The sequence below is a fragment of the Primulina eburnea genome, chromosome 8 (assembly GCF_022965805.1).
Source record: "Primulina eburnea isolate SZY01 chromosome 8, ASM2296580v1, whole genome shotgun sequence".
Lineage (NCBI taxonomy): Eukaryota > Viridiplantae > Streptophyta > Magnoliopsida > Lamiales > Gesneriaceae > Primulina > Primulina eburnea.
The window spans coordinates 21,450,160-21,477,275 of record NC_133108.1 but is presented as its reverse complement, the minus strand read 5'-3'; the positions used below and the strand labels follow the sequence as shown (position 1 = coordinate 21,477,275).

At 36.3% G+C, this 27,116-nt stretch overlaps 2 protein-coding genes across 2 annotated transcripts in view; both read right to left on the bottom strand.

Moving 5' to 3' along the window:
* The window catches only part of LOC140839084 (uncharacterized), a gene marked incomplete at its 3' end in the record, with an annotated part of 53,126 nt that extends 48,092 nt beyond the window's left edge, over positions 1 to 5,034 (bottom strand). Inside the window, exon 1 of the mRNA XM_073205718.1 lies at positions 4,914 to 5,034. Coding sequence (XP_073061819.1) covers positions 4,914 to 5,034 — 121 coding nt within the window. The remainder of the gene's footprint in view (positions 1 to 4,913) is intronic.
* A 4,707-nt stretch (positions 5,035 to 9,741) lies between these two features.
* Positions 9,742 to 12,798, bottom strand: LOC140839337 (GDSL esterase/lipase At5g55050). Its single transcript, XM_073205974.1, has 5 exons — positions 12,425 to 12,798; positions 11,912 to 12,036; positions 10,811 to 11,038; positions 10,484 to 10,736; positions 9,742 to 10,100 (listed from the first exon to the last, which is right to left on the bottom strand). Exons 1-5 carry the CDS (start codon positions 12,693 to 12,695, stop codon positions 9,880 to 9,882), a joined length of 1,098 nt encoding a protein of 365 aa, XP_073062075.1. The 5' UTR covers positions 12,696 to 12,798; the 3' UTR covers positions 9,742 to 9,879.
* Positions 12,799 to 27,116: the final 14,318 nt, after the last annotated feature.

Genomic DNA, 27,116 nt, shown 5'->3' with positions numbered 1-27,116 from the left:
GTTTTCATTAGAACAGTAAATTACGAGATTTCAGATCTAAAAAGTATTTCAAACGCATTGAAACCATTTTCCGCTCAAACGACGAACGTCACACATGGATTTTCACACATAAAATAACACGACACATACTATGACAAGATCGATGCAGAAAGAACAGATTATACGTGCCTTTTGATATTAAAAATACCGTACGACGACACCGAAGCGGAGATGGAAGCGAGGTTGATCCGGGACGAACGTGGCACCGATTTCTTGCAATAAAATTCACTGAAACTAAGCTGGGAATTACAAGGAAGGGGGCGGCTGCTATGCTTATTGAAGAACCCTAGGTTTTGCTCTTTTGAAAATAACAAAAACTGAAAGATAGAGTGTGGGCGTGTGTTTAGGCGTGTGTTTTAGTGTAATTAGGAGACTAAATTTTTAGTTTAATAAAATAATTATCTCCTAAATAAAATACTAACTCTTTTCCAACTTTAAATAAAATTAAAAGGTTCAAGTGCTAGACTTTAAAAGTTTTAAAATGTTAAAACCACTAAATAACTAACTTAGACTTTAAAAATGCTAAAACTCCATAAATTATTTAAAATTCCCCCAAACTCAACTTAAAATAAAATACCACATTTTTAAATTGCCAAAAATCGTCCCCGGTCTTTTCCTCTATCCCGCCTCGACTGTTCGCCTGAAACATGAAACTCAAAAGACATTTTAACGTGCATTACATAAACGTAATTAATCTAAAATAATGCATTTAAATAAATTATGCATGACTAAACTCTTTTAAAATTAAGTAAATGCTTTAATAATTAATTTCATGCATGGGTTATACGTGTACTGAATTTGGGCACTACAGTTCCTCCCCCACTTATAAAAATTTCGTCCTCGAAATTAAGTCTTACCGAACAATTCCGGGTAGCGAAGTCTCATGTCTGTCTCCGACTCCCATGTGGCTTCCTCCACTGATTGATTCAGCCACTGAACTTTGACTAGCTTAGTCACTTTGTTCCGGAGTCTGCGCTCCTGTCTGTCGAGGATTTGAGTCGGTCTTTCCTCATAAGACAAATCTGGAGCAAGCTGCAAAGGCTCATAACTCAGAATGTGCGAAGGATTAGCCAAATATTTCCTCAGCATCGAGACATGGAACACATTGTGCACCCCGACCAGATTCGGCGGAAGGGCAACACGGTAGGCTAGTGTTCCAACTCTGTCCAAAATCTCGAATGGCCCAATGAACCTCGGACTCAGTTTGCCTCTCTTTCCAAATCTCATAACACCCTTCATAGGTGCTATCTTGATAAAAACGTGATCTCCTACGGCAAACTCGAGATCTATTCTCCTTTTATCGGCATAGCTCTTTTGACGGCTTTGGGCAGTCTTCATTCTCTCACGAATCTTGACCACCACGTCTGCAGTCTGTTGAACTATCTCTGGACCAAGTTCTGACCTCTCACCAACTTCATCCCAATGAACTGGTGATCTGTACTTCCTTCCATACAACGCCTCATAGGGAGCCATACCAATGGATGCTTGGAAGCTGTTGTTGTATGTGAACTCCACTAGAGGTAGTCTAGACTCCCAAGTTCCTTGAAAATCAATCATGCATGCCCTTAGCAAATCCTCTAAAACCTGAATCACTCGCTCAGACTGGCCATCGGTCTGCGGGTGAAAAGCGGTACTAAAAAGCAACTTCGTCCCCATGGCCGCATGTAAGCTCTTCCAGAAGGACGACGTAAACCTTGGGTCCCTGTCGGACACAATTGAAACTGGAAATCCATGTAAGCGAACTATCTCCCTGAGGTAAAGCTCCGCATACTGCGCCATGGAGAAAGTCGTCTTCACTGGGAGGAAATGCGCTGATTTAGTGAGTCGGTCCACTATAACCCAAATGGAATTCGATCCTCTGGCTGATCTCGGCAACCCAACAACAAAATCCATGGTAATGTTCTCCCACTTCCACTCGGGAATAGGAAGTGACTTAACCAACCCTGCTGGTCTCTGGTGTTCAGCTTTTACTTGCTGACAAGTGAGGCATTCCGATACGAATCTACGGATGTCTCGCTTCATCCCTGGCCACCAATACAAAATCTGGAGGTCCTTATACATCTTGGTACCTCCCGGATGGATAGAATACGGAGATGCGTGCGCCTCTGTCAAAAAATCCTCTCTGATCGAACCAACACTAGGCACCCACATTCTACCTCTGTATCTCGCAATCCCATCTGACACTGTATAAAGAACACTGCCCTTGGCCTCATCTTTCAGTCTCCATTTCTGTAACTGCTCATCTGAAGACTGACCTGCTCGGATTCGGTCTAGCAAATCAGATTTGACTGTCAGGTTAGACAGTCTAGGAGCTCTGCCCTCACGATAAATCTCTAGACCAAACTTCTGAATCTCAGATCGAAGGGGTTTCTGCACTGACAACTGAGCTACAACTGCCACCTTTCTGCTCAAGGCGTCTGCGACAACATTAGCCTTTCCCGGATGGTAGCTAATTTCGCAGTCGTAATCTTTCACGAGTTCCAACCACCGTCTCTGTCTCATATTCAGCTCTTTCTGCGTGAAGAAATATTTGAGACTCTTGTGGTCGGTGAAAATCTGACATTTCTCGCCGTATAGGTAGTGTCTCCAAATTTTCAGTGCGAAGACGACGGCGGCTAACTCAAGATCGTGCGTCGGGTAGTTCTTCTCGTGCACCTTCAACTGCCTGGAAGCATAAGCTATGACTCGACCTTGCTGCATCAATACTGCGCCTAACCCGAGCTTAGATGCATCGGTGTAGAGCACAAATTCACCTTGCCCTGTTGGCATGGCTAGCACTGGCGCCGAAATAAGAGCTTGCTTCAGAGTATCAAAGCCCTTCTGACATTCATCACTCCACACGAATTTAACATTTTTCTTGGTTAGTGAAGTGAGCGGCACTGCTATGGACGAAAATCCCTTAATGAACTTACGGTAGTAACCGGCTAAACCCAGAAAACTGCGGATTTCCGATGCATTCTTTGGCTCAACCCATTCCTTAACGGCTGCTACCTTCGCTGGGTCCACCTCAATACCACTGCTAGATACTATATGCCTCAAAAATGCAACTTTCTGCAGCCAAAATTCACACTTACTGAACTTCGCAAAAAGCTTGCGACTCTGCAAAGTCTGCAAAACTGTCCTCAAATGATGGTTATGCTCCTCATGGCTCTTCGAGTATATGAGAATGTCGTCGATGAACACGATGACGAACTGATCAAGGTAGGGCTGGAATACTCGGTTCATGAGGTCCATGAAAATTGCTGGAGCATTCGTCAGACCGAATGGCATTACTAAGAACTCGAAATGCCCATACCTGGTCCTGAAGGCCGTCTTGTGAACATCTGCATCCTTAACCTTCAGCTGGTGATACCCTGATCGAAGATCTATCTTAGAGAAAACTGTAGCTCCCTGCAATTGATCAAACAAGTCTTCGATTCTTGGAAGTGGGTACTTATTCTTGATCGTTACCTTGTTCAGCTCTCGGTAATCGATGCACAGTCTCATGCTCCCATCCTTCTTCTTTACAAAGAGCACTGGTGCGCCCCATGGTGAGAAACTAGGGCGGATAAATCCTTTGTCGAGGAGCTCCTGAATCTGCTGCTTGAGCTCTAACATCTCAGCTGGAGCTAATCGGTACGGTGCCTTAGAGATTGGCGCTGTGCCCGGCACGAGCTCGATTGCAAACTCCACCTCTCCCTCTGGTGGAAGGCCGGTGACGTCATCAGGAAAGACGTCTGGAAATTCTTTGACTACTGGTACCTCTGATAAAGATGGAGTGGGCACGTCAGGCGCTGAGATAATACTAGCCAAGAAGGCCTGACACCCCTTAGAAATTAGCTTCCTCGCCTGCATGCACGAGATCATGCGAGGGAAACTCCTCCATCTGGCTGGTTCAAAAAGAAACTGCTCCATGCCCGGCGGTCTAACCAACACTGACCTCTTCTGAAAATCTATCAGAAGTCTATTCTTAGTCAGCCAGTCCATGCCCAAGATAATGTCGAATTCTGGCATCGGCAATAGGATTAAATCTGCATATATCAGGTGGCCATGCAGTTCTAGATCGATATCTCTGATCACACTGGTGGCCAACAGTTCTTCCCCTGACGGGAATGTCACCGAAAAGTTCACGTCTAGGCCGATGGACTTGAGGTCCAAATGATTAGCAAACGTTTCTGATATGAAGGAGTGAGTGGCTCCTGAGTCTATCAGTGCAGTTGTGAATAATCTCTTAATAAAAATGTTCCTGAGATGCGTTAGCACAACACAACTTATATTCCCAAAATTTCTAACATGAACCTTAAGCACAATAGAACTCAATAACCTTAGGCACACAAAATATTAATAGCACGCTAATAATCCCAAGAAGAAAATTCCGCATGCAAGGCAATATAATACTGAGCTTAGGTAGAAAAGTTTACCAGTCAGTAGGGTGGTGTCTGGGTCCGCCTCCTGTGCATGCATGGCGAATACTCTGCCCTGGGTTGGCTGCTTCCACTGTGGGCACTCTTTCAGCACGTGATCTGTAGCCCCACATTTAAAACATTTCCCGGATCCCCATAGGCACTGTCCGGGATGCTGGCGGTTGCACTTCTGGCACACTGGGTAAACAACGGGCCTCTGCGGCGCCCCTTGCTGCTGAACGGGACCCTTGCCCTTCGGCGGTCCCTGAAAAAGTTTCTTTCCTGGCGGCCCCTGATACGGTTTCTTAAAGTGGGGTCGCTGATTCTGCTGCTGATGGTGTGGCTGCGGTGGAGCCTGATAGGGCCTCTTGCCCTGCCTGTCCGCCTCGATATCCCGCTGGTCTTGCTCTGCAGCCAGAACTCTAGAGACATCAACTGCATAAGAAGTAGGGCCAACTACCCTCACGTCACGGCGCAAGATCGGCCGCAAACCATTTAAGAAGTGCCTCAACTTCGCCTGGACATCATTAGCAATGAGGGTCACGAAGTGACATCCCCTCTCAAACTTCCTAACAAAATCTGCCACGCAACTGTCCCCCTGCCGCAACGTCATAAACTCGTTGGTGAGTCTAGTTCGTACTTCCTCAGTGAAGTACTTGGAGTAGAAAACTTCCTTGAAACCATTCCAAGGCAGCACCTGCAAGTTGACTGCCACAGATGCACTCTCCCACCATAATATGGCGTCCCCTGTCAGAAGGAACGTGGCACATCTGACCCTATCTGCGTCGGTCAGTTCCATAAAGTCAAAGATTACTTCGATGGACTTGATCCATCCTTCAGCGACCATCGGGTCAGTAGTACCCGAAAACTCCTTCGGACTCATCCTCCTAAACCTCTCATATACTGCCTCTGGTTGGGGCCTCGCCCCTGCATCTGCTGCTGCCTGGTTCCCCGCAAACTGTGCGAAGAATTGTGTCATACCAGCAAGCATCTGTGCCTGCATATCTGGTGGTGGAGGTGGTGGAGGATTGGCCCTCTCCTCATCTCGATGTTCTCTGTTCTCATCCCTTGTTTCACGGTCGATCACACGTCTAGGAGGCATACTGTTCCAATAAATTACCCAACACGTAAACCCAACATGCATGTACATATATCAATATTTTATGATGCGCGTAAATCAAACTTAAAACATGCACATACTGAAATCATAACTTGATGCTTACTATATAACATAATGCAAACTTTAAACTTACATACTAGAGGTGTGACTTCGTGAGCTTCTTGCGACTGGCAGTAGGCGTGACCCTTTACAAGAACCTGGCTCTGATACCAACTGTAACGAACCGTACTTCTCATACTTAAAATTTGCGGAAAAATTAAAAATTTTCTTAAATAAAAAAATCCACACGGTTGTCACCCATCATTCATAAAATATCTTTAAAATCAACCATCACAATTAAAGTTTGCTAAAAGAAAAGCTGTCTCACATCCAGAACATAAAATCAGAGTATAAATGTTTTCATGCTTAAAATCTTAAAATAACGTAGGCGGTCCTCGGGTCTAGCCTCCCACTCAGTCCAAGCCTGCCTCTTGGTCAGCACCTCCGGTCTCCTCAACATAGTCGCCTGCATCGATCAAGTCTAGTGAGTCTAAAGACTCAACACGTATAAACTGGGATAACGAGTACTACATAATAAAATCGCATGCATCTTAAAAATAGAACGTACATAATTTGAAACTTGAGCTTGCATAATAACTTGAACTTGCATACATATATAGACGTGCCATAACGTGAAACTTTCATGATCATAACTGCATACTTGAGCATACTAAAACATACATGACTTCATTTTGCATAGAGGATGTTTCAAAGCAAGTGACCCATACATAATAAACGCCTGATCAGACACACCACAGTACTGGGCTGACAGGGACGTATCCACTGCCGCATACATGAGATCCTCGTTCATAATTTAACGGGCTGGTTGGTCCCCGTTCATAATTTAACGCTTCCCAACCACGATCTAACCCGTTCATAATTTAACGGGGCGGAGAGGTCCTCGGCCACGTTCACCGACTTCCAAACCCATTCATAATTTGGTCACAAGTCAATTAGCATACCTCAAAAACTTAAACATATTTTCTTTGCACGTCATACATACTTACTTGGCGTTGAGGGATTCGTTGGACTTCGATCGGGGCCGTTGCTGCACATACTGATCATGAATTGACATGCTTAACTGGCATACTTAGACGTAGGTAATCATGCTCACTTACGAGTTCATTCAATTCCTTAGGACGTTCTACAATTCCCATGACTCGACTTTGTAAATCATAGTACTAACCCATGACGTCTAACCTCAAAGCATACTAAATTATTTTTCCCCAAAAATGACGGACACGGACCCCGTACCTACATCCGTGTAGGGGTCCGTGTAGGCTCTGGAAATTGACACCGAAGGAAAGCAAAGGCACGGACCCCGTGTCAGGGTCCGGGTGAGGGTCTGTGTAGGTACTGGAAATATACACTAAGTGAAACCCAAAGGCACGGACCCCGTGCCCTCATCCGTGTAGGGGTCCGTGTAGATGCTGGAAAAAGACGCCGAGAAGAAAACAACGGCACGGACCCCGTGTCAGGGTCCGGGTGCGGGTCCGTCTGGCCACTGTAAGTTGGAACATGCGTGAAGAAATCTGAGACTCAAATTCTTTTCCGTAATCAACTTCAATTGCTACAAAACTACTCCTCAAGAACATTCCTAGCACCCTAAGGCATCATACCGAACCCAAGTGAACATAGACATCAACCCCGAGGGTATCAATTCACAATTATCGACACCAAAAACACGAATTTGACATCAAGGATTAATCCTACGACTCTAGAACCAACTTAGTGCCTATCGACACGAAACAAAACATCAATGACCATCCCAAACATCATAACCGAAGTACCTATACGCAGCAACAATCGCCCGTCGATCTCCAACGAAGCCTGCAACAGAAAACTTCAAGAGTACATCAATATCATAACTTTTCTGAAAACGCAGTTTGAGCAGTCCCACGAAAAATATCATAACTCACTCAATTTTCATCCAAAAATCTCGAATTTTATATCAAATCGAAGGCATCAAAAAGTTCTACAATTTTCTAGTTGAAAGTTTTCTCAAAATCCTGACAGAAAAATCGCAGTTTTCATCAGAACAGTAAATTACGAGATTTCAGATCTAAAAAGTATTTCAAACGCATTGAAACCATTTTCCGCTCAAAAGACGAACGTCACACATGGATTTTCACGCATAAAATAACACGACACATACTATGACAAGATCGATGCAGAAAGAACAGATTATACGTGCCTTTTGATATTAAAAATACCGTACGACGACACCGAAGCGGAGATGGAAGCGAGGTTGATCCGGGACGAACGTGGCACCGATTTCTTGCAATAAAATTCACTGAAACTAAGCTGGGAATTACAAGGAAGGGGGCGGCTGCTATGCTTATTGAATAACCCTAGGTTTTGCTCTTTTGAAAATAATAAAAACTGAAAGATAGAGTGTGGGTGTGTGTTTAGGCGTGTGTTTTAGTGTAATTAGGAGACTAAATTTTTAGTTTAATAAAATAATTATCTCCTAAATAAAATACTAACTCTTTTCCAACTTTAAATAAAAATAAAAGGTTCAAGTGCTAGACTTTAAAAGTTTTAAAATGTTAAAACCACTAAATAACTAACTTAGACTTTAAAAATGCTAAAACTCCATAAATTATTTAAAATTCCCCCAAACTCAACTTAAAATAAAATACCACATTTTTAAATTGCCAAAAATCGTCCCCGGTCTTTTCCTCTATCCCGCCTCGACTGTTCGCCTGAAACATGAAACTCAAAAGACATTTTAACGTGCATTACATAAACTTAATTAATCTAAAATAATGCATTTAAATAAATTATGCATGACTAAACTCTTTTAAAATTAAGTAAATGCTTTAATAATTAATTTCATGCATGGGTTATACGTGTACTGAATTTGGGCACTACAGCTTCACAGTAACAACATTGATCGAACTTGTAGAATAGATAAGCTAGAATATATCTTCCCTTCATCAAAGCAACTTCAGGATTTTAATTACTGACACATACAATTAGCAAAATACATGAATCATATTAACATATAATCGCCAATGGTGACCTTTTTCCTAAAAAAAAGTAAATGAAAAAAACGTTAATTATTACTCAACATGTTTAGTTGTTAATTTCTTTCTTATTACTCTTACTTAGATTCATTCAAACTTGTAAGCTTCTTTATTTTTCACATAAGTTCAATAAATCTTTTGCACGTTACAACACGCATACCCAACTCTAACCAAATTAAGGATTATAAGTTAAACATTTTCAAATTTATATATTTCTACATCTAACATGTCAGTTTACATCCAAACATGTCACATATGCATAAACCCATTCATTGTAGCTTTTAGTATCTACAATACTAACATTTTTTCTCCCCATATTTAACATTAACAAAAGTTATTTTCATTTATTTTTTTTTTTACACAAACATATCAAACTTGATTAGTCTTTAAAAAAAACTGTATATATTGTTTCCTATGTTAATTTATTACAAAAAAATCTACATTTGCTTTACTTTAATTTATATTTATTTAATTGTCATACATTAATAAAAAAAAATATAAAAGTAGACATATACAAATATAAACACATATTTATCATCTTTAAAGTATAAACAAAATCGATCATATGTTGCACAACAAACTGGGGTAAACACCTCAAAAATTGAGGTGACTATACCTAGTACTATTATTATAAGAGAGACTCCAATACCAACTAACTTTTTGTGATTTTTTTTTTTTAATTTCCAAATTTACCTATCACGCATTTGACTCTATGGAAAATTTTTTTTTTTTGAATCTGACACTTGCAAAGATACAAAATTAATTGTGTTTATTTATTAAATTATTGCTTATTTATATTTTTTTTATTACAATACATTGTACTAAACTTTAATATTCCATAGTTAAAGAAAAATAATCTTAGTCATGTCATATTTAATTTTATAAATATCATAATTAAATGAAAACTTGATTTGAGATGTTTTGATATGGAATGTAGTCATATCTTTTGCACACTTCAATACAATTCGAAAGTATTTTCCCATTTACCATTTAATCTTTGATTTATATTAATCTCATCATATTGCTACCGCGAAAATATATTGTTAAATATATTGTGTCGATGATTAATAGTCTATCTGGCACTATGGCTCTAATTTTGGGACGATATTTCAAATTCGATATTAAGTTGTAATAAATCTATCAAATTTCATATGCATATATAAGTGTAGCCTATTCGTATCTAAAAAAATACTAAGATTCTATAAATATATACTTATGTAACATATAACAGTAAAAAAGACGTAAATTGTAATATATTTTTATTTTAAATTTACATAGCGATTAGCTGTTGTACGGTGATAGGAGATACGTGGCCTCCAGAACCACTGAAAACTATGCCGACGAAGCTCCGAGCAGCTGCCTCCGTAGGATGGTAAAAGTCCCAGAAAAGGTATTCGCTTCTGTTTGAACAATATTGGGAAATAGGTGTGCAAGGAACCTGGGCTCTCAATTTTCCCAGTCCACAGCAAGCTGATTTTATCTCCTTTAATCCTGTATACCAATAGATGTATATGATATAAGATATACAAATATTTTATATAATTTTGACCACTACTCGTATACCTATAGTTAAAGTACTTGTTCAATATGTTTTGGAATACCCGCCTAATTTTTACCCAAAATATTGTAAATTTATCTTTACATTTCAAATATATATAAATTTTCCTACTTGAAGGAATAGTTTTTAAAAATTTGTTATCTTCAACATTTGAAACTTATGGCCCAATTAATTAATGGTGGTCTCCCAAAACTAAATTTTTAGCTCATTATGAAAATCGACACTTTAATTTTAACTTTCCGATCGTATTTCAGATCATTTGTATCAAATAGTTTATAAGACAGGAGAAGGAAGTTAAACCGGACGAAGTTCGTACCATAAGCTGCTGGATTGTGAAGGAAGTTAAGGAAAACAGTGTACGTGTCAAAGAAGGAGTAGTGGAAATTATTGAGCTCTAGCTCCAATAGCTGCAACATTTGCTTGAATCTCTGGTTGTACTCGTTTGACCAGAAATTTAATTGTTCATTGCACTCATCGGTATTGTTCCCGAGTGATCTTTGCTTTGGGGCGCAACCTAGCGGTGGCAAACCGATGAACAAGAACTTACGAGCGCCTAGGCCGTGTAGTCCCTAAATACATGTAGGAAGCGACGTGTGATTTAGTAGTTTTTTGCAACAAGATTACAATTATAGAGAAGGGGTACCTTCATAATTTGTTGGAGGGTGGAAAGCATTAGAGCTATATACTGTTGTGGAGAGGTCTTGTCGGAAGCAGATTTGAAATGGCCAAGAATGTCATTGCTGCCGATTATAATTGGAAATAGTGATTTTGCCAAGTGTTCCTCGGCAGCAATCGATCCCAGTTCTTGCAACAGTTTTCCACGCACGGTAGAGAAGTGCGTCACTTGCTTGGCCAATGATATTACTTGCTCCTGTTATAAAAGATTAATAAATTACTTTAACATCAAACAAGCCGCATTCGGTTTTGACAACATTTTGCTGAATTTTAAAGTAGGCTTAGGATTTAAGCCCTTCGAAATTCAATTTGACTTTTCATTTTGCTATTTTAAAGATTAAAATCAAATAATCTGTTTATCGTCATATTTTTAAAAAATAATCAAATCGATCATCATTTTAGAGAATGGGTGAATATAATCAACTCAAAAAATAGTTGATTTTTATTATAAAAAATATCGTATTCCAGTCGCTTAAAGACGAACTCTGGCGAAAATTATTTTTTCCCATAGCTTTTTTTAATTAAAATAATATACATATATATTAATTAAACATATTTCGAACTTTTCAAGTATTTATTTTTGAGCAATAATTCAAATATAACTTGTGAACATATTCGAATGTTTTGAGCCCAATTTGACCTCTGCCTCTAATTGGAGCAAAAAATTATAAAACTTTTGAGCCTTAAAAGTTTCTTAATATTTGATTTGATTTGGTTTATTTACATCCTTATTTGAGAGTAAGAAAAAGTATTTAAGGTTGTTGAAATGATAAATGTATTCAAATATATTTTTGTTATTTTAAAGAAGTAAGATTATGAACTTCAACTACATCATTGTATGTTTACATAATATTTCTTATTAGCAAGGATAAATTTCATATTCACCAAATAATGATATAATTTGAAATGCGTTCTCCTTATCGTAACTAGATTTAAATAAGTAACGTATGAATTTAAGATTTGATCTTTTATTTGATTATTACAATAAAAAAATAATCGAAATTAATATATTTCAAATATATCCCAAATGCAGCCAAAAAATTGATTTTATAAAAAGATATCGACTTACAAGGATGCCGCCCTCGGTGGCGTTAAAGATACCAGCTCCGCCAGAGGCAAAGCTTACGCCCTTGAGAAAAACGTTGTTAGGCTGGGAAAGATAAGGCGGCGCAGATGGTACCCCTAATTGCTCAGCTGTAAATGGCAATTCAAATCTAGGACATGTTAAATCCATAATTTTGTTTTTATACTAAATTGTCATTGATGAACAAATAATGAATATGTTATGCGCAAGTGTCCGCTGATATATTCCATAACTAGAAATATCAGAATATGGCATGACTACTATATATTTTAATTTATGCCGTGATTGAGGAATTTTTACTTCTGATTGACGAGAACAAGCGTCGAAGTCGAGTTTTAATTTTAATTTTAATATGTGCATGCCATATACTTTAATAAACATACTGCTGGTTGGTCTCTAGCTACTAAACAAAATAATTTACATGGCACTAATTAATATGTATATTAAATACGAATAAAAAAAAAACTATTTGAATTCGAGATATATATGGTTTCTTACCTATGAAATCTGCAGCATTTTTGCCATTGGAGAATCTGCCGGTTATTTTCTTACCCGGATAATCTATCCCGTTATAAGGAAAATCGGCTTTAACGATAGAAAGTGGCAAGTAATTATTATTGCCAACATCTGCTAAGGAATCCCCAAACACGTACAAAGCTGGCACAGTTTGTGCTTTCGAACACCTGATCAAATAAAGCAACAGACCAAGACAGAGAAAAATGTAAGAAATATCAGCGACTACTGGCTTTTGGGCCAAAAGAGAAGCCATCTTTGCAATATCTGAGAAGGCCCTTTCGAGTTGTTGCAATAAAAATAATTGGTTCCTTTTGTGCTATATATAGGGTGATCGGAGGGGTCTTCTGGTCCCATTAAAGAATTGGAACAATGGATACGAGATAAGCAAATGTGGGGTTTGACAAAATTGTGGAGAAAAATCTAAGATTTTTAAGTTGAAAAAAACGATGTCCGATCCGCTCGCTATTACAGATGGAAAAAAAATTATATATGTGAACAAGCTGAATATCAGTGTGTACATATTTGCGCGTATTTTCAGCTTGTTCGGACTATATGTACGTAATTACAAATGAGCGTATATATGATGTGACTATATTTTGGAAACTTTTCAATAAATTAAATAAAATTTTAATTTATGTTTGTTGTATTGGACTTCTTAAAAGTGAAGACGGACCAGACAACTTGTAAATTGGAATTTAACTAATTCGGTGTGACATTAGAATTTATGGAAATTCATTGTAAATCAGATAGTTTGTTGAGACAGTGATTGAAGTGAAATGAAATAGGAAATATAAATGGGAACGCGTTGCAATGGCTTTGGCGCAGCAATGTAAATAGGGGACCACCGATTTGTCAAGAACATGACATTTCGAAAGCTGCTGCATGCTTCTTGGTGTTTCCATTTTTTAAGAGAATGAGATGGGTTTGTTGTTAGGATTTGAAACTAACTTCGTTCCAAAAGCTAACTCAAGTGAAAATTGTGTAAATCTGTGTATACAACTCTCTATAAATTAATATCCAAGAATGAATAACTGAAGTGTATATGATATTCTCTTAAGAAGAAATAAAACTTGATATTTATGTCTCAGCTAAATTATATTTGATCCCGCAAGCACAACATAGGTGCAAACGAATCGGGTTAGAGTAAACCAATTCAAATGTTATTTTTTCGAACATGGTCAAACTTGAGCTATGATTGTTCACATGAATCATATTTCAAGCAAATCAAATGAGCTTGAATTATTTGGTTTGATACTTACAAGCCCTTGCATTCTTTTGATGTTTTGATCGTTTTTAAAAATAAAATCAAATAATTAAATGAACTCATAACTCTAGTAGTGATTCTGATTTTTTGTTCAGTGTAGTCTGATAATTAAGTTTAAATCGAAAATCAAATTCAAGTAAACTCTTATTCGAGCAAAAAAAAAAAAAGTTCAACTTTCGAGTTCCTAAATGAGTTTTTCACTTCCACCCCCAATAATCCAGCTGTTGAGGCTCACTAATCATACTCAGCCTCACCAAACTTCTCATTGACCTGACTTACACGGTGCAAGAAGTATGGACTCAAATTGGAAACCAAAGGACAACCTAAATCACCTCAGAATTTGCCAACTCTTAAACCAATGCAATAAAAAATAAATTAAAATAAAATAACAGTAAAAATAAGATCTAGGAATAAGATTGATGTTTTTTGTTTTTGTGGACTTGATATAGAGGTTCTTTTAAAATAATAATAATAATAATAATAATAATAATAATAATAATAATAATAATAATAAGCATGCTTCCTTTTGTAAGTTAAGCCTTTACGTTTTAAAATTGAGTTTTCGTCATGTATACTTCAATTTTCGGTAATTTTTTGGTTTTTCATTTGAAGTATTTGTAACACAATACAATTCAGAACTATTTTTGTCGTTATGTCGATGACACATTGCAAATTAACTAAAATTACAACAAAAAAGACTAAACTTGAATTTTGACACCTTAAATGATCAATATTTTTCGAAAAACATATAAATTACCAAAATTATAAATTTTCTTATTATAAAAATCAACTTTGGACTAACTTGCCATGTGAACCTGTTAATTCTCTGCCATCCTTTTTGATTGAAGTGTCCCAACATATTGGACGGGTAAAATCTATCATAGTCAAAAGGAGTAGCAATAGTTATGATTTCACAAATTGTAGGAACAAAATAAGAATTATAAAAAATAATCATGGAGATATCTTTTGTAAAAAAAATAAAAGATCAAGAAAATTACATTTTTTATATTGTCAGTTGGTGTCATTTTTCTAGCAATTTTTCCTAAAGTTCTAACATTGTGTTAAATATATCGATAATATCATTCGTCATATGAGATGGTAACACATTATCATTTTTTCATTGTTATATCAACAATATGATGAAAAATATTAAAATCTAAAAAGTGAAAAATAATGAAATAAGTCATATATTGACGGGTAATAGGATCAAAAAGATAATTTTTCCTAGAAAGATCTTATTGCATATAAAGATAAGTAGAAAACAACTGTAAATCTATTCATAAATCCACTTTGAAAAAACAGTAATGATATATACTATGATTGAAATGTTCGAGAATCATATCACAACTTTTTTGATTTAATAAAAAAAAATTTGATATTTCAAAATGATAATTAACTAACTTGTCGTTAACTCGTTGTAAAACATTTCGAGTTGAAATGTCAATGTTAGAACATATTAATTTTGGTGATGTAATAAGGTGGTTGATTCAATGGATAATTACTTGTCCTAACTAAACTAAATTCAAGAAGAAAACTGAATATTCACGAAAAAAAGGTTTTCTAAGTCAATCGAAGTCCAATTGACTACCGAGCCAAACTGGTAGTGCATTATTCAAAGGAGAAAAAATGTATTGATAGGCAAACTGATCAAAGAACAACCGCGAAACCCAATTGATGTAGTCGATCAATCAGTCAAAATCTAAGCATTCTCTCAAGATTATCATTATACTTAGTAATTAAGAATTAGAGCCCATCTGATATATCAGATAAAGTTTTGTAACGTTCGAAAAATCAGTACACGTAAACCACATATATGCAAATGATTTAAATTGCTTATTCATTTTATTTAATTGATTTTAAATGCTCAAATTATACATAATATATCATTGAAGGTCTAATTGCATGATTTCGTGAAAACTAAAGATTTTTTCTGAATACTCGATAATAGATTGGGGAAAGGAGACCGATGACGACAAGTATAAAATATTTTTCGATAAATATTTTTGAGGCTTAATGATATGATTATATATTATTAAAATTTTCTAAAAATGCTAGAGCCCAAATTATTTTACGAGACGAGTTCGTTTTATCCGAGAAGCCGGTTTTGGATAAACGATGGACTTTTAAAGGATCAAAAATATTATTTTTGAAAACTTTTATTTTTTAATTAAATATGTGTTATTGTGCCTAATTTACCTAAGATTATTAGGCTCAAATGCTCCTAAACACAAATGCCCAAAAACCAAGCTCATTAATATGCAAATTTTAAATCTATAAAATAGAAACCTAGGGTCTTCCTAAGCCTCACATCAGCCGAAAATTATTGTAAATTTTATAACAAGAAAATGATACAACAAAGAAACAACAAAACTAAGAATATCATAAACAAAAAAATAACGGGCAAAACAACATATCAATTATCATAAATGCATATTATCATATGCATATATCCCAACAGAAACAAATTATCTCAACCATTAATTCTAATAGCAACTTCAGAATTAATAATTATATAGATTTCATGTACACATATCCCAATGGCAGCAGTTTATCTCAATAATAAACCAGAGCATATCATAAAGAAAAAAATTATCATCTTCTCCAACTGTGGATTTTCAAATTCAACTATCTATTTCATGTATCTCATCACACAATATCCATATTCAACAGAACCACTTTGTTTTAGATTATCCTATATATAATAAAATTGAAAATTTGATGCAAAAATCACAATCCAAATAATAAGAACTATCCATCCATATCTTCATACATAGGCACAATTCATACCATCAATTGTTTAAAACATGACCTTTGAGAAATACCCTTTGAGGCATTGTACATTTGGACCCCAATACATTTTAAAAAGTAAATTTTTTTCATATTTATAAGTGAATACATTCAAAATCAACATAATATACTACTTACTTGGTCATTACAGTTTTCCATGCATCGTCTCGGTTTCTGTTAGCCGTAGAGTCCAATAAATATAACATATTTTTATCTTCATTGATGATAGCCGAGATCCAATGGTACTTACAAAAATGAAAATACAGCATTGACTAGTATGTAGTAGAAATCAATAAATAACTAAACTCTTACCTAGTGTTGTATGGGATAAGGCAAATGTTGTTCTTCCAACTGGTCAGCAATATGTCGTGATAAGTCACAACCATCTTTGCCAATTGGGCATGTAGGTATTCTTCTAGGATCCACAAATGAAATATAATCAGCCTTGTTTTTTCTCCAAAATATTTGTAGAGGTGAGTGCACTCAAATATTACATAACTTGGTTACAAATGTTCCAAAATATGGACAAGTTCAACATAAAATAATAAATATGCAAAAAACATAGTAAGTTATACATAACATACCCCATGTGAACAAAATTTTTTCTAGCGCCTATCTCTCTCATCTCCGTAAAGCATAAGATATCTTCTTTTAGAAATCGTATGTTTTTAGGACGTCCAAACATAGCGCCCTCAACTCTATGTATATGGTCTCCGATTCATTCATAAATCTAACAACATGAGAGTAGATATACTTGCATGCCATGGGTAATGTTTTTTCAATATTCTTGAACTTGTCAGCTGACAGGTAACATCCGAAAGAGCAAATAGTTGAGGTTTCCCCTTCTTCTATAATTTAGAATATTCATAAAAGTATGCTAAACTAAACAATTGTCCAAGCAACATACATGACAATTTGACACACAAAATAAGAGAAAACTTAAAGTATATGTGTCGTCGGAATAATTATCAACTCTTTAAGCCAACCAACAATGGCTCCAACTGCATCATTGACGATTCTTGGTCTAGAATTAATTGGGATTGGAAGTTCTGCTTCTTCATCTAAGACAACATCAATAGATACCTTGAAATTTTGTTCCCTAAGTGGAACATGGTGAATCATGATATTTGGACCTCCTTCTGATATTATTGTGCCATAAGCAACCACATTTTCATGTTGTTTTACAGCCAGGTGGCATTTTTTTCCCTTTTAAGAACAATAAGATATTATATATATAAATATATGATAGTGAAAAAAATAATTTGACTTGAAATCCAGAAATATCGAACCTTCATATTTGAAGTCATTCATAAACTTCTTCCACATCATCTGACAATTTTTTGTCTTTCATGTCGAAGCACTTGTTTTGTAAGGTCCAAAAAAATTAAGACGACGTAATCCAACTGCATGCAAATATAAGGATTATGAAAAATGAGTAATTAAGGGATTTTAATTGCTAATCGATTATGTGACATACATGTTTATTTGTTAAATGATATCTTTTTATCATCATGCATAAAATTATATTTTTAAGGAATATTCAAGTTGCGATCGAGGAACGGAGACCGAGGGCTGAAAAATGTAAAATTTTTTATTAAATAATTATTTCTAAATGTTTGAAACATGGTTGATGGGTTTTCTTATTTTTAAAATAAGGGGTTTGAAGGTGATTTTATACGCGGGACGTAATTTTTATCGGTGTTGGTTTTTCAACAAAAATGCGATCTTTTTGACAACCCGGCTATTTAAATTCACAAATTTATTTAAACAAAAACTAGGTTATTAAATCTTAATTAAAACTAATGGGTTTTATTTAAAGACCTAATAGGCCTAAAGTCTAGTTAGTAATTTAATTAGTGCATTTAATATATATAAAACACCTAACACCCTACTCATGCAAGATATTCACGGCCGCACACACCTCAAACTTTTTGAAACTCTCCCCACCCCTCTCAAGACCCCACGACACACACATCACAAAGGGAAAGAATTTCGAAGGTGCAAAGGGGAAAAAAGCCAAGGTTTCGATCCGTTCTTCATCGTCAACGTAAATACGTGCGTATAAAATGCAAAGACACGCCATACATCTCCTTTTCTTATCAATCATATCATAATATTGTTTTAATTATTGTATGCATGAAGAGCATGAAATTATCTTCTGAATTTACACATGATTGTAAGGGGTCCTGACTCACATAAAACAGCACACCACAAGAAACTCACAAAAAAAAAACGTTTTTATTCTGTCATGGAGTTGAGGGGTTCGGCTGTCATGTTTCTGAGGGAGGGCAGGCCTGGGCTTGGGTTCAGGGCTGACCTAAGTTCTGGATGTGTCGAGGGGAGAGTTCTAGCCAAGCTAGGACGCGGCTTAGGAGGGCTGGGAGGAGCCCGAGAAGTTGCACAATTCCGTTCAGACTTCGTGCGACTGGTAGGGGAGTAGGGGCTCGGTCCAAGGCTCAGGGGCTGAGCTAGGACGAGTATTTAGAGTCTTAGGAAGGTGTGAGGGAGAGTGGTTCGGGGCCTGGGCTCGTTGGCTAGGTCCAGGAAGCAAAAGGGAGAGTCCTTTCACCAATGCAGCTCTCGGCCAGTTTTGGAGGTTAAGTTGGGGTTATTTTTGGCTTTTGGAAGGGTTTTTAAGTGATCTAAGGCTTCTATAGGGTACTCTAGGATGTTGGTCAGGTTTTGGATCAACATGGTTTGGGGGTGACTCGTGAAAATCAAAAGTTGGCTCGGGCGGTGAAGTTTGGGTGTCACAATAGGGTTTCTAAAGTGAAATAAATTGAAAAATGGCTCACGGGGGTCGAGTCATGGTTAATAAGGTACCATTTTTGTCGTTATGTCAGAAATATTTTTGTCGTTATGTCGATGACACATTGCAAATTAACTAAAATTACAACAAAAAAAGACTAAACTTGAATTTTGACACCTTAAATGATCAATATTTTTCGAAAAACATATAAATTACAAAAATTATAAATTTTCTTTTTATAAAAATCAACTTTGGACTAACTTGCCATGTGAACCTGTTAATTCTCTGCCAGCCTTTTTGATTGAAGTGTCCCAACATATTGGACGGGTAAAATCTATCATAGTCAAAAGGAGTAGCAATAGTTATGATTTCACAAATTTGTAGGGACAAAATAAGAATTATAAAAAATAATCATGGAGATATCTTTTGTAAAAAAAATAAAAGATCAAGAAAATTACATTTTTTATATTGTCAGTTGGTGTCATTTTTCTAGCAATTTTTCCTAAAGTTCTAACATTGTGTTAAATATATCGATAATATCATTCGCCATGTGAGATGGTAACACATTATCATTTTTTATTGTTATATCAACAATATGATGAAAAATATTAAAATCTAAAAAGTGAAAAATAATGAAATAAGTCATATATTGACGGGTAATAGGACCAAAAAGATAATTTTTCCTAGAAAGATCTTATTGCATATAAAGATAAGTAGAAAACAACTGTAAATCTATTCATAAATTCACTTTGAAAAAAAAATAATGACATATACTATGATTGAAATGTTCGAGAATCATATCACAACTTTTTTGATTTAATAAAAAAAAATTCGATATTTCAAAATGATAAATAACTAACTTGTCGTTAACTCGCTGTAAAACATTTCGAGTTGAAAGGTCAATGTTAGAACATATTAATTTTGGTGATGTAATAAGGTGGTTGATTCAATGGATAATTACTTGTCCTAATTAAACTAAATTCAAGAAGAAAACTGAATATTCACGAAAAAAGGTTTTCTAAGTCAATCGAAGTCCAATTGACTACCGAGCCAAACTGATAGTGCATTATTCAAAGGAGAAAAAATGTATTGATAGGCAAACTGATCAAAGAACAACCGCGAAACCCAATTGATGTAGTCGATCAATCAGTCAAAATCTATGCATTCTCTCAAGATTATCATTATACTTAGTAATTAAGAATTAGAGCCCATCTGATATATCAGATAAAGTTTTGTAACGTTCGAAAAATCAGTACACGTAAACCACATACATGCAAATGATTTAAATTGCTTATTCATTTTATTTAATTGATTTTAAATGCTCAAATTATACATAATATATCATTGAAGGTCTAATTGCATGATTTCGTGAAAACTAAAGATTTTATCTGAATACTCGATAATAGATTGGGGAAAGGAGATCGAGGACGACAAATATAAAATATTTTTCGATAAATATTTTTGAGGCTTAATGATATGATTATATATTATTAAAATTTTCTAAAAATGCTAGAGCCCAAATTATTTTACGAGACGAGTTCGTTTTATCCCAGAAGCCGGTTTTGGATAAACGATGGACTTTTAAAGGACCAAAAATATTATTTTTGAAAACTTTTATTTTTTAATTAAATATATGTTATTGTGCCTAATTTACCTAAGATTATTAGGCTCAAATTCTCCTAAACACAAAGGCCCAAAAACCAAGCTCATTAATATGCAAATTTTAAATCTATAAAATAGAAACCTAGGGTCTTCCTAAGCCTCACATCAGCCGAAAATTCTTGTAAATTTTATAACAAGAAACTGATATCAACAAAGAAACAACAAAACTAAGAATATCATAAACAAAAAAATAACGGGCAAAACAACATATCAATTATCATAAATGCATATTATCAAATGCATATATCCCAACGGAAACAAATTATCTCAACCATTAATTCTAATAGCAATTTCAGAATTAATAATTATATAGATTTTATGTACACATATCCCAATGACAGCAGTTTATCTCAATAATAAACCAGAGCATATCATAAAGAAGAAAATTATCATCTTCTCCAACTGTGAATTTTCAAATTCAACTATCTATTTCATGTATCTCATCACACAATATCCATATTCAACAGAACCACTTTGTTTTAGATTATCCTATATATAATAAAATTGAAAATTTGATGCAAAAATCACAATCTAAATAATAAGAACTATCCATCCATATCTTCATACATAGGCACAATTCATACCGTCAATTGTTTAAAACACGACCTTTGAGAAAAATACCCTTTGAGGCATTGTACATTTGGACCCCAATACATTTTAAAAAGTAAATTTTTTTCATATTTATAAGTGAATACATTCAAAATCAACATAATATACTACTTACTTGGTCATTACAGTTTTCCATGCATCGTCTCGGTTTATGTTAGCCGTAGAGTCCAATAAATATAACATATTTTTATCTTCATTGATGATAGCCGAGATCCAATGGTACTTGCAAAAATGAAAATACAACATTGACTAGTATGTAGTAGAAATCAGGGCTTGGGTTCAGGGCTGACCTAAGTTCTGGATGTGTCGAGGGGAGAGTTCTAGCCAAGCTAGGACGCGGCTTAGGAGGGCTGGGAGCACAATTCCGTTCAGACTTCGTGCGACTGGTAGGGGAGTAGGGGCTCGGTCCAAGGCTCAGGGGCTGAGCTAGAACGAGTATTTAGAGTCTTAGAAAGGTGTGAGGGAGAGTGGTTCGGGGCCTGGGCTCGCTGGCTAGGTCCTGGAAGCAAAAGGGAGAGTCCTTTCACCAATGCAACTCTCGGCCAGTTTTGGAGGTTAAGTTGGGGTTTTTTTTGGCCTTTGGAAGGGTTTTTAAGTGATCTAAGTCTTCTATAGGGTACTCTAGGATGTTGGTCAGGTTTTGGATCAACATGGTTTGGGGGTGACTCGTGAAAATCAAAAGTTGGCTCGGGGGGTGAAGTTTGGGTGTCATAATAGGGTTTCTAAAGTGAAATAAATTGAAAAATGGCTCACGAGGGTCGAGTCATGGTTCATAAGGGCTAAAATAATATAAAAAGGCTAAGGTTTGAATTTAGGAATTTTATATTAAAGTTTGGGATTTTTCGGGATTAAAACATCGTCAAAACGATTAATTAAAGATTTATTTAAAAGCCTAGTTTTTAAGCTAAATAAAATTATGAAAATTTTAATTTAAGCTTAAATATTTATTTGGGACATGTTAGAGTCAATGAATTGAAGAAAAAGGCAAAGTCGAGGAATTTTACATCTAGGGGTAAAACGGTCTTTTTACACCTAAAATTAGTAAAAGTCATGGCAGTGCTCTAAATGCTATTTTTATGCTATTATGATTATTTTTAAGGGTTTACGATATTTTACATGTTTAATTATGATTTTAAATGTCCATGGAATTTTATGATTAAAGGTTGACATTTAAAATACATGATGAATGCTTGGTTTAAAAAAAATGATATTTGTGCATGATTCTCGTTTATTGCTTTTTAGGCGTGGTAAAACATTTGGATATTTTACTTGATTTTAAAAATGCTAGTTGATTGATGTTTTTATTTTAAAGGGGTAAAATATTTTATGAAAATATTTTCATGAGATTATGCATGGCCGAAAATGGGATGTTTTAAAAAAATAAATTCCATTACATTTTAAACATTAAGAAAGTTAGACGTTTCAGTTGGTATCAGAGCAAAGGTCCTGTAAAGGGTTGTGCCACCATCAGCGCCGGAAAGATCAGTCGTCAAGCCTCAAGTTTGTAAGATTTTACATGCTTTATATGATTCATTATGATATTACCTGCTTGATGACATGAATAATATGTGTACGTTACATGTTTACTTACCTTTTTTACTATATATGCCTTGCATGCTTAAATTGCTAAATTGGTTAAGGAAATGTCACATAATTAGAAAATGTAGATTTAAATGCATGTTGGTTACGTTAGAATTTGGAAAACGTTCAGATAAAATGCCTCCAAGACGTGCCCCTGTTATTGAGAATCAGGAAGAGAACAGCGTGAATCGTCAAGGGAATATTCAAGGGAATGCACCACAACCACCGCCAGATGCTGCTACTCGTGCTGTTGAGGGGATGGCTCGTCTATTCGAGCAACAGTTATAGCAACATCAGTTGCAGCAGCAGCAGTTATAGTTACAACAGTTACAACAGCAGCACTTACAGCAGGCGCCTAGGCCACCGCAGGATATCTATGATCAGTTCCGGAGGCTAGGGCCAAAGGAATTTTCTGCCACCACCGATCCATTTGCTGCTGAGAGCTGGATTCGTTCACTTGAGGTACACTTCCGTTATCTAAACATGGGGGATGCTGATCGTGTGAGGTGTACCACTTATCTGCTTAGGGATGATGCTTCACTTTGGTGGGAAGGAGTCGAGCATGGTGTTAACCTTGCTACGATCACTTGGCCTCAATTTAAAGAGATTTTCTATGAGAAAAATTTCACTGCGGATGTTAGGGGTCGACTAAAGAGGGAGTTTATGAGCCTCCATCAGGAAGACTTGTCTGTTGCAGACTATGTGAAGAAATTTGATAGGGGTTGTCAATTTGTACCCCTTATTGCAAGAGAGCCAGTGGAAAAACTCAGACACTTCATGGATGGTCTACGTCCTACTCTGCGCAACAATGTTATTATGATGCATCCATTGGATAATGATACTGCTACTACATGTGCATTCAAGTCTGAGCAAGCTTTGAGGGATATTGAGTTTGAGATTCAGCACAAGAGGCAACAACACCATAATAACAATCAGCCAAACAAGAAGCAGTATACAGGTCCTCCTAGACCTCAAGGGCCCCAAAAACCCCAAGGCCAAAACAAGAAACAAGGACAGGAAAGGCCACAGAATCCAGGAGCACCACAGGTTGCTAAGAGGCAACTATGCAAGGAGTGCTATCGCCCGCATCTTGGCAAGTTTGAATGGGGGACATACAAGTGTTTCTACTGCAAGGATAATGGGCACAAAGCTGCTGATTTCCCGAAGAGGAAAGCACCTATTGTAGGATGAGCTTATGTAATGAATTCTGAAGAAGCGGAGGAGGAAGCAGACACTACGCTTATCACGTGTAAGCTAGTCATTTAACATTTTTCTATTGCTTATTATTGCATGAAATGTTAAATTGTTTAATAGAATTGATTTGAGATCGAGATTTAACCTAGTGGAAATTAGGTTGCATGTTCTACTTAGTGGGATTTAAGTTATGATTTTAGAAACCATATAAATGATATGAATTTTGTGCCTTATTTTTTGTGAAGGATGAAATAATACCAAATAAAAAGTTTTAGAGCAAAAATTAAAGAAAATCATAACTAAGGGATTTCTAGGGGTTTTCGAAAATTTTGAGGACCAAAAGTGCAATTTTCGAAAATTGGAGGTCTAAAATGTGATTTTGTTAATTAAGGGACCAAAAGGAAATTAACCAAAACTTAAGGGGAATTAATGCAATTACCGAATTCTTAAGGGCCAAAATGTAATTTTCGAAATTTCAAGGGACCAAAATTAAAATTTGTGAAAATAGAAGGGCCAAATTACAATTATCCAAAATTTGGGGACTAGAATGCAAAAATTTCGAAAATGTAAGGGCTAAAATACAATTTTCATGAAATGCTTAAGTTCAACACTTAGTCTTCATACAACTTGGGAAAAATTAATGATAGTAACTCCTTAAGTTCAACACGAAAAGATTTAAAAGACATTTTTCGCCGCAGGGAGGATTATCATTCTAGGTGTAGCTACCTATGCATTGCTAGTTTCAGGAGCTACACATTCTTTCATATCAGAAACCTTCATCAAAAGACTGAAAATTACTCCTCAAGATATGGGTTTGGGTTTCAAGGTTTCTATTCCTTCCGGTGATCAAATGCTCACATCTAAAATATTCAAGAATCTGGAGCTTCGGTTATTCAAAGATGTTGTGCGGGAAGATCTTATTGTCCTTCCTATGCTCGAATTCGATATTATATTTGGGATGGATTGGTTATCAGCAAATGGAGCTTCGATTGATTTCAGTCAGCGATCACTGTCTATACGACCGCTGAGTGGCAAGTCTTTTGTCTTTGAGGCGCCGAGAAACAAGCAAATACCACACATTATCTCTTGTCTATATGCGAGGAAGCTTATTAAGCATGGATGCCAAGCATATCTAGCATGTGTCACTACCACACATGCTCCTATCAGTCAGCAATTTGAAGATGTTGAGATTGTGAGAGATTTTCCTAGCGTCTTTCTCGAGGACGTTTCTGTCATTCCGCCCGATCGTGAAGTGGAATTCTCTATTGATCTAATGTCGGTCACAATTCCTATATCTAAAGAACCTTATGGTCTAGCACCTGCCGAAATGAAAGAATTTAAAGATCAAATACAGGACTAATTGCTAGACATGGGTTTAATCCGCCCTAGTTATTCTTCATGGGGCTCTCCGGTGTTATTTGTGAAAAAGAATGATGGCATTATGCGTCTTTGCATTGATTATCGAGAGCTTAACAGAGTCACTATCAAAAATAATTATCCACTGCCAACAATCGAAGATTTATTTTATCAGTTGCAAGGAGCATCGATATTTTCTAAGATCGATCTGCGATCTGGATACCATCAATTGAAGGTGAAAGAGTCAGATGTTCATAAGACATCATTCCGCACGAGATACAAACACTATGAGTTTATGGTCATGCCGTTCGGTTTGACCAATGCGCAAGCGATCTTCATGGATCTCTTGAATCGCGTATTTCACCCGTATTTAGATCAGTTTCTGATTGTCTTCATTGATGACATATTGATCTATTCCAAGATTAGAGAGGAGAATAGCCGTCATTTGAGGACAACACTACAAGTACTGCATGATAGAAAGCTTTATGCAAAATTCAGCAAGTGCGAGTTTTGGCTTGATAGAGTGGCATTCTTAGGCCACATCATTTCTAGTGATGGTGTTGAAGTTGATCCAAGTAAAGTGGAAGCAGCGAAAGAATGTCCAGTTCCAAAGAGTGTCACCGAGATTCGCAGTTCTCAAGTTTATACAGGGATTCTCATCTATAGCGGTACCTATGACCTCCTTGACAAAGAAAAATGCTAAGTTTATTTGGAGACCCGAGTGTCAAGACAGTTTGACAAGTTGAAGCAAGCCTTGATATCAGCACCAGTGTTATCTATGTCATCGGGGCAAGGGGAGTATGTTCTTTATACCGAAGCTTCTATACTTGGTTTGGGCGTAGTTCTGATGCAAAACGACCGAGTTATCTCTTATGCGTCGAGGCAGTTGAAAATACACGAAAAGAACTACCATACTCACGATCTTGAGATTGCAGCAGTAGTCTTTGCACTAAAAATTTGGAGAGACTACCTTTATGGGGAGAAGTGCAAGATATTCATCGACCATAAAAGTTTGAAATACTTCTTCACCCAAAAGGAGTTGAATATGAGACAGCGCAGATGGCTTGAGTTAGTGAAGGATTATGACTCTGACATTAGCTACCATCCAGGGAAAACTATCGTGGCAGACGCTTTGAGTAGAAAAGCAGCAGTTATCACTCATCTATAACTTCAAAGACCGTTGCAATCCGAGATACAACGGTTTGAGCTTACAGTGTATGCCATGGATGAGACCCCTAATCTTGCCACATTATCAGTACAGTCGACTTTGAGAGACAAAATTCATGATGGGCAGTCTACTGATGAGCAGTTACAAAAGTGGAGAGCTAGAGATGAAGCCAAGGGCCGGAATCTATATTCAGTATTGGATGGTTTAGTTCGTTATCGAGACCGTCTATTGGTCCCTAGAGACGATTCTTTGAGAGACCTTACTATGAAGGAGGCCCATGACACACCTTACTCCATCCATCCGG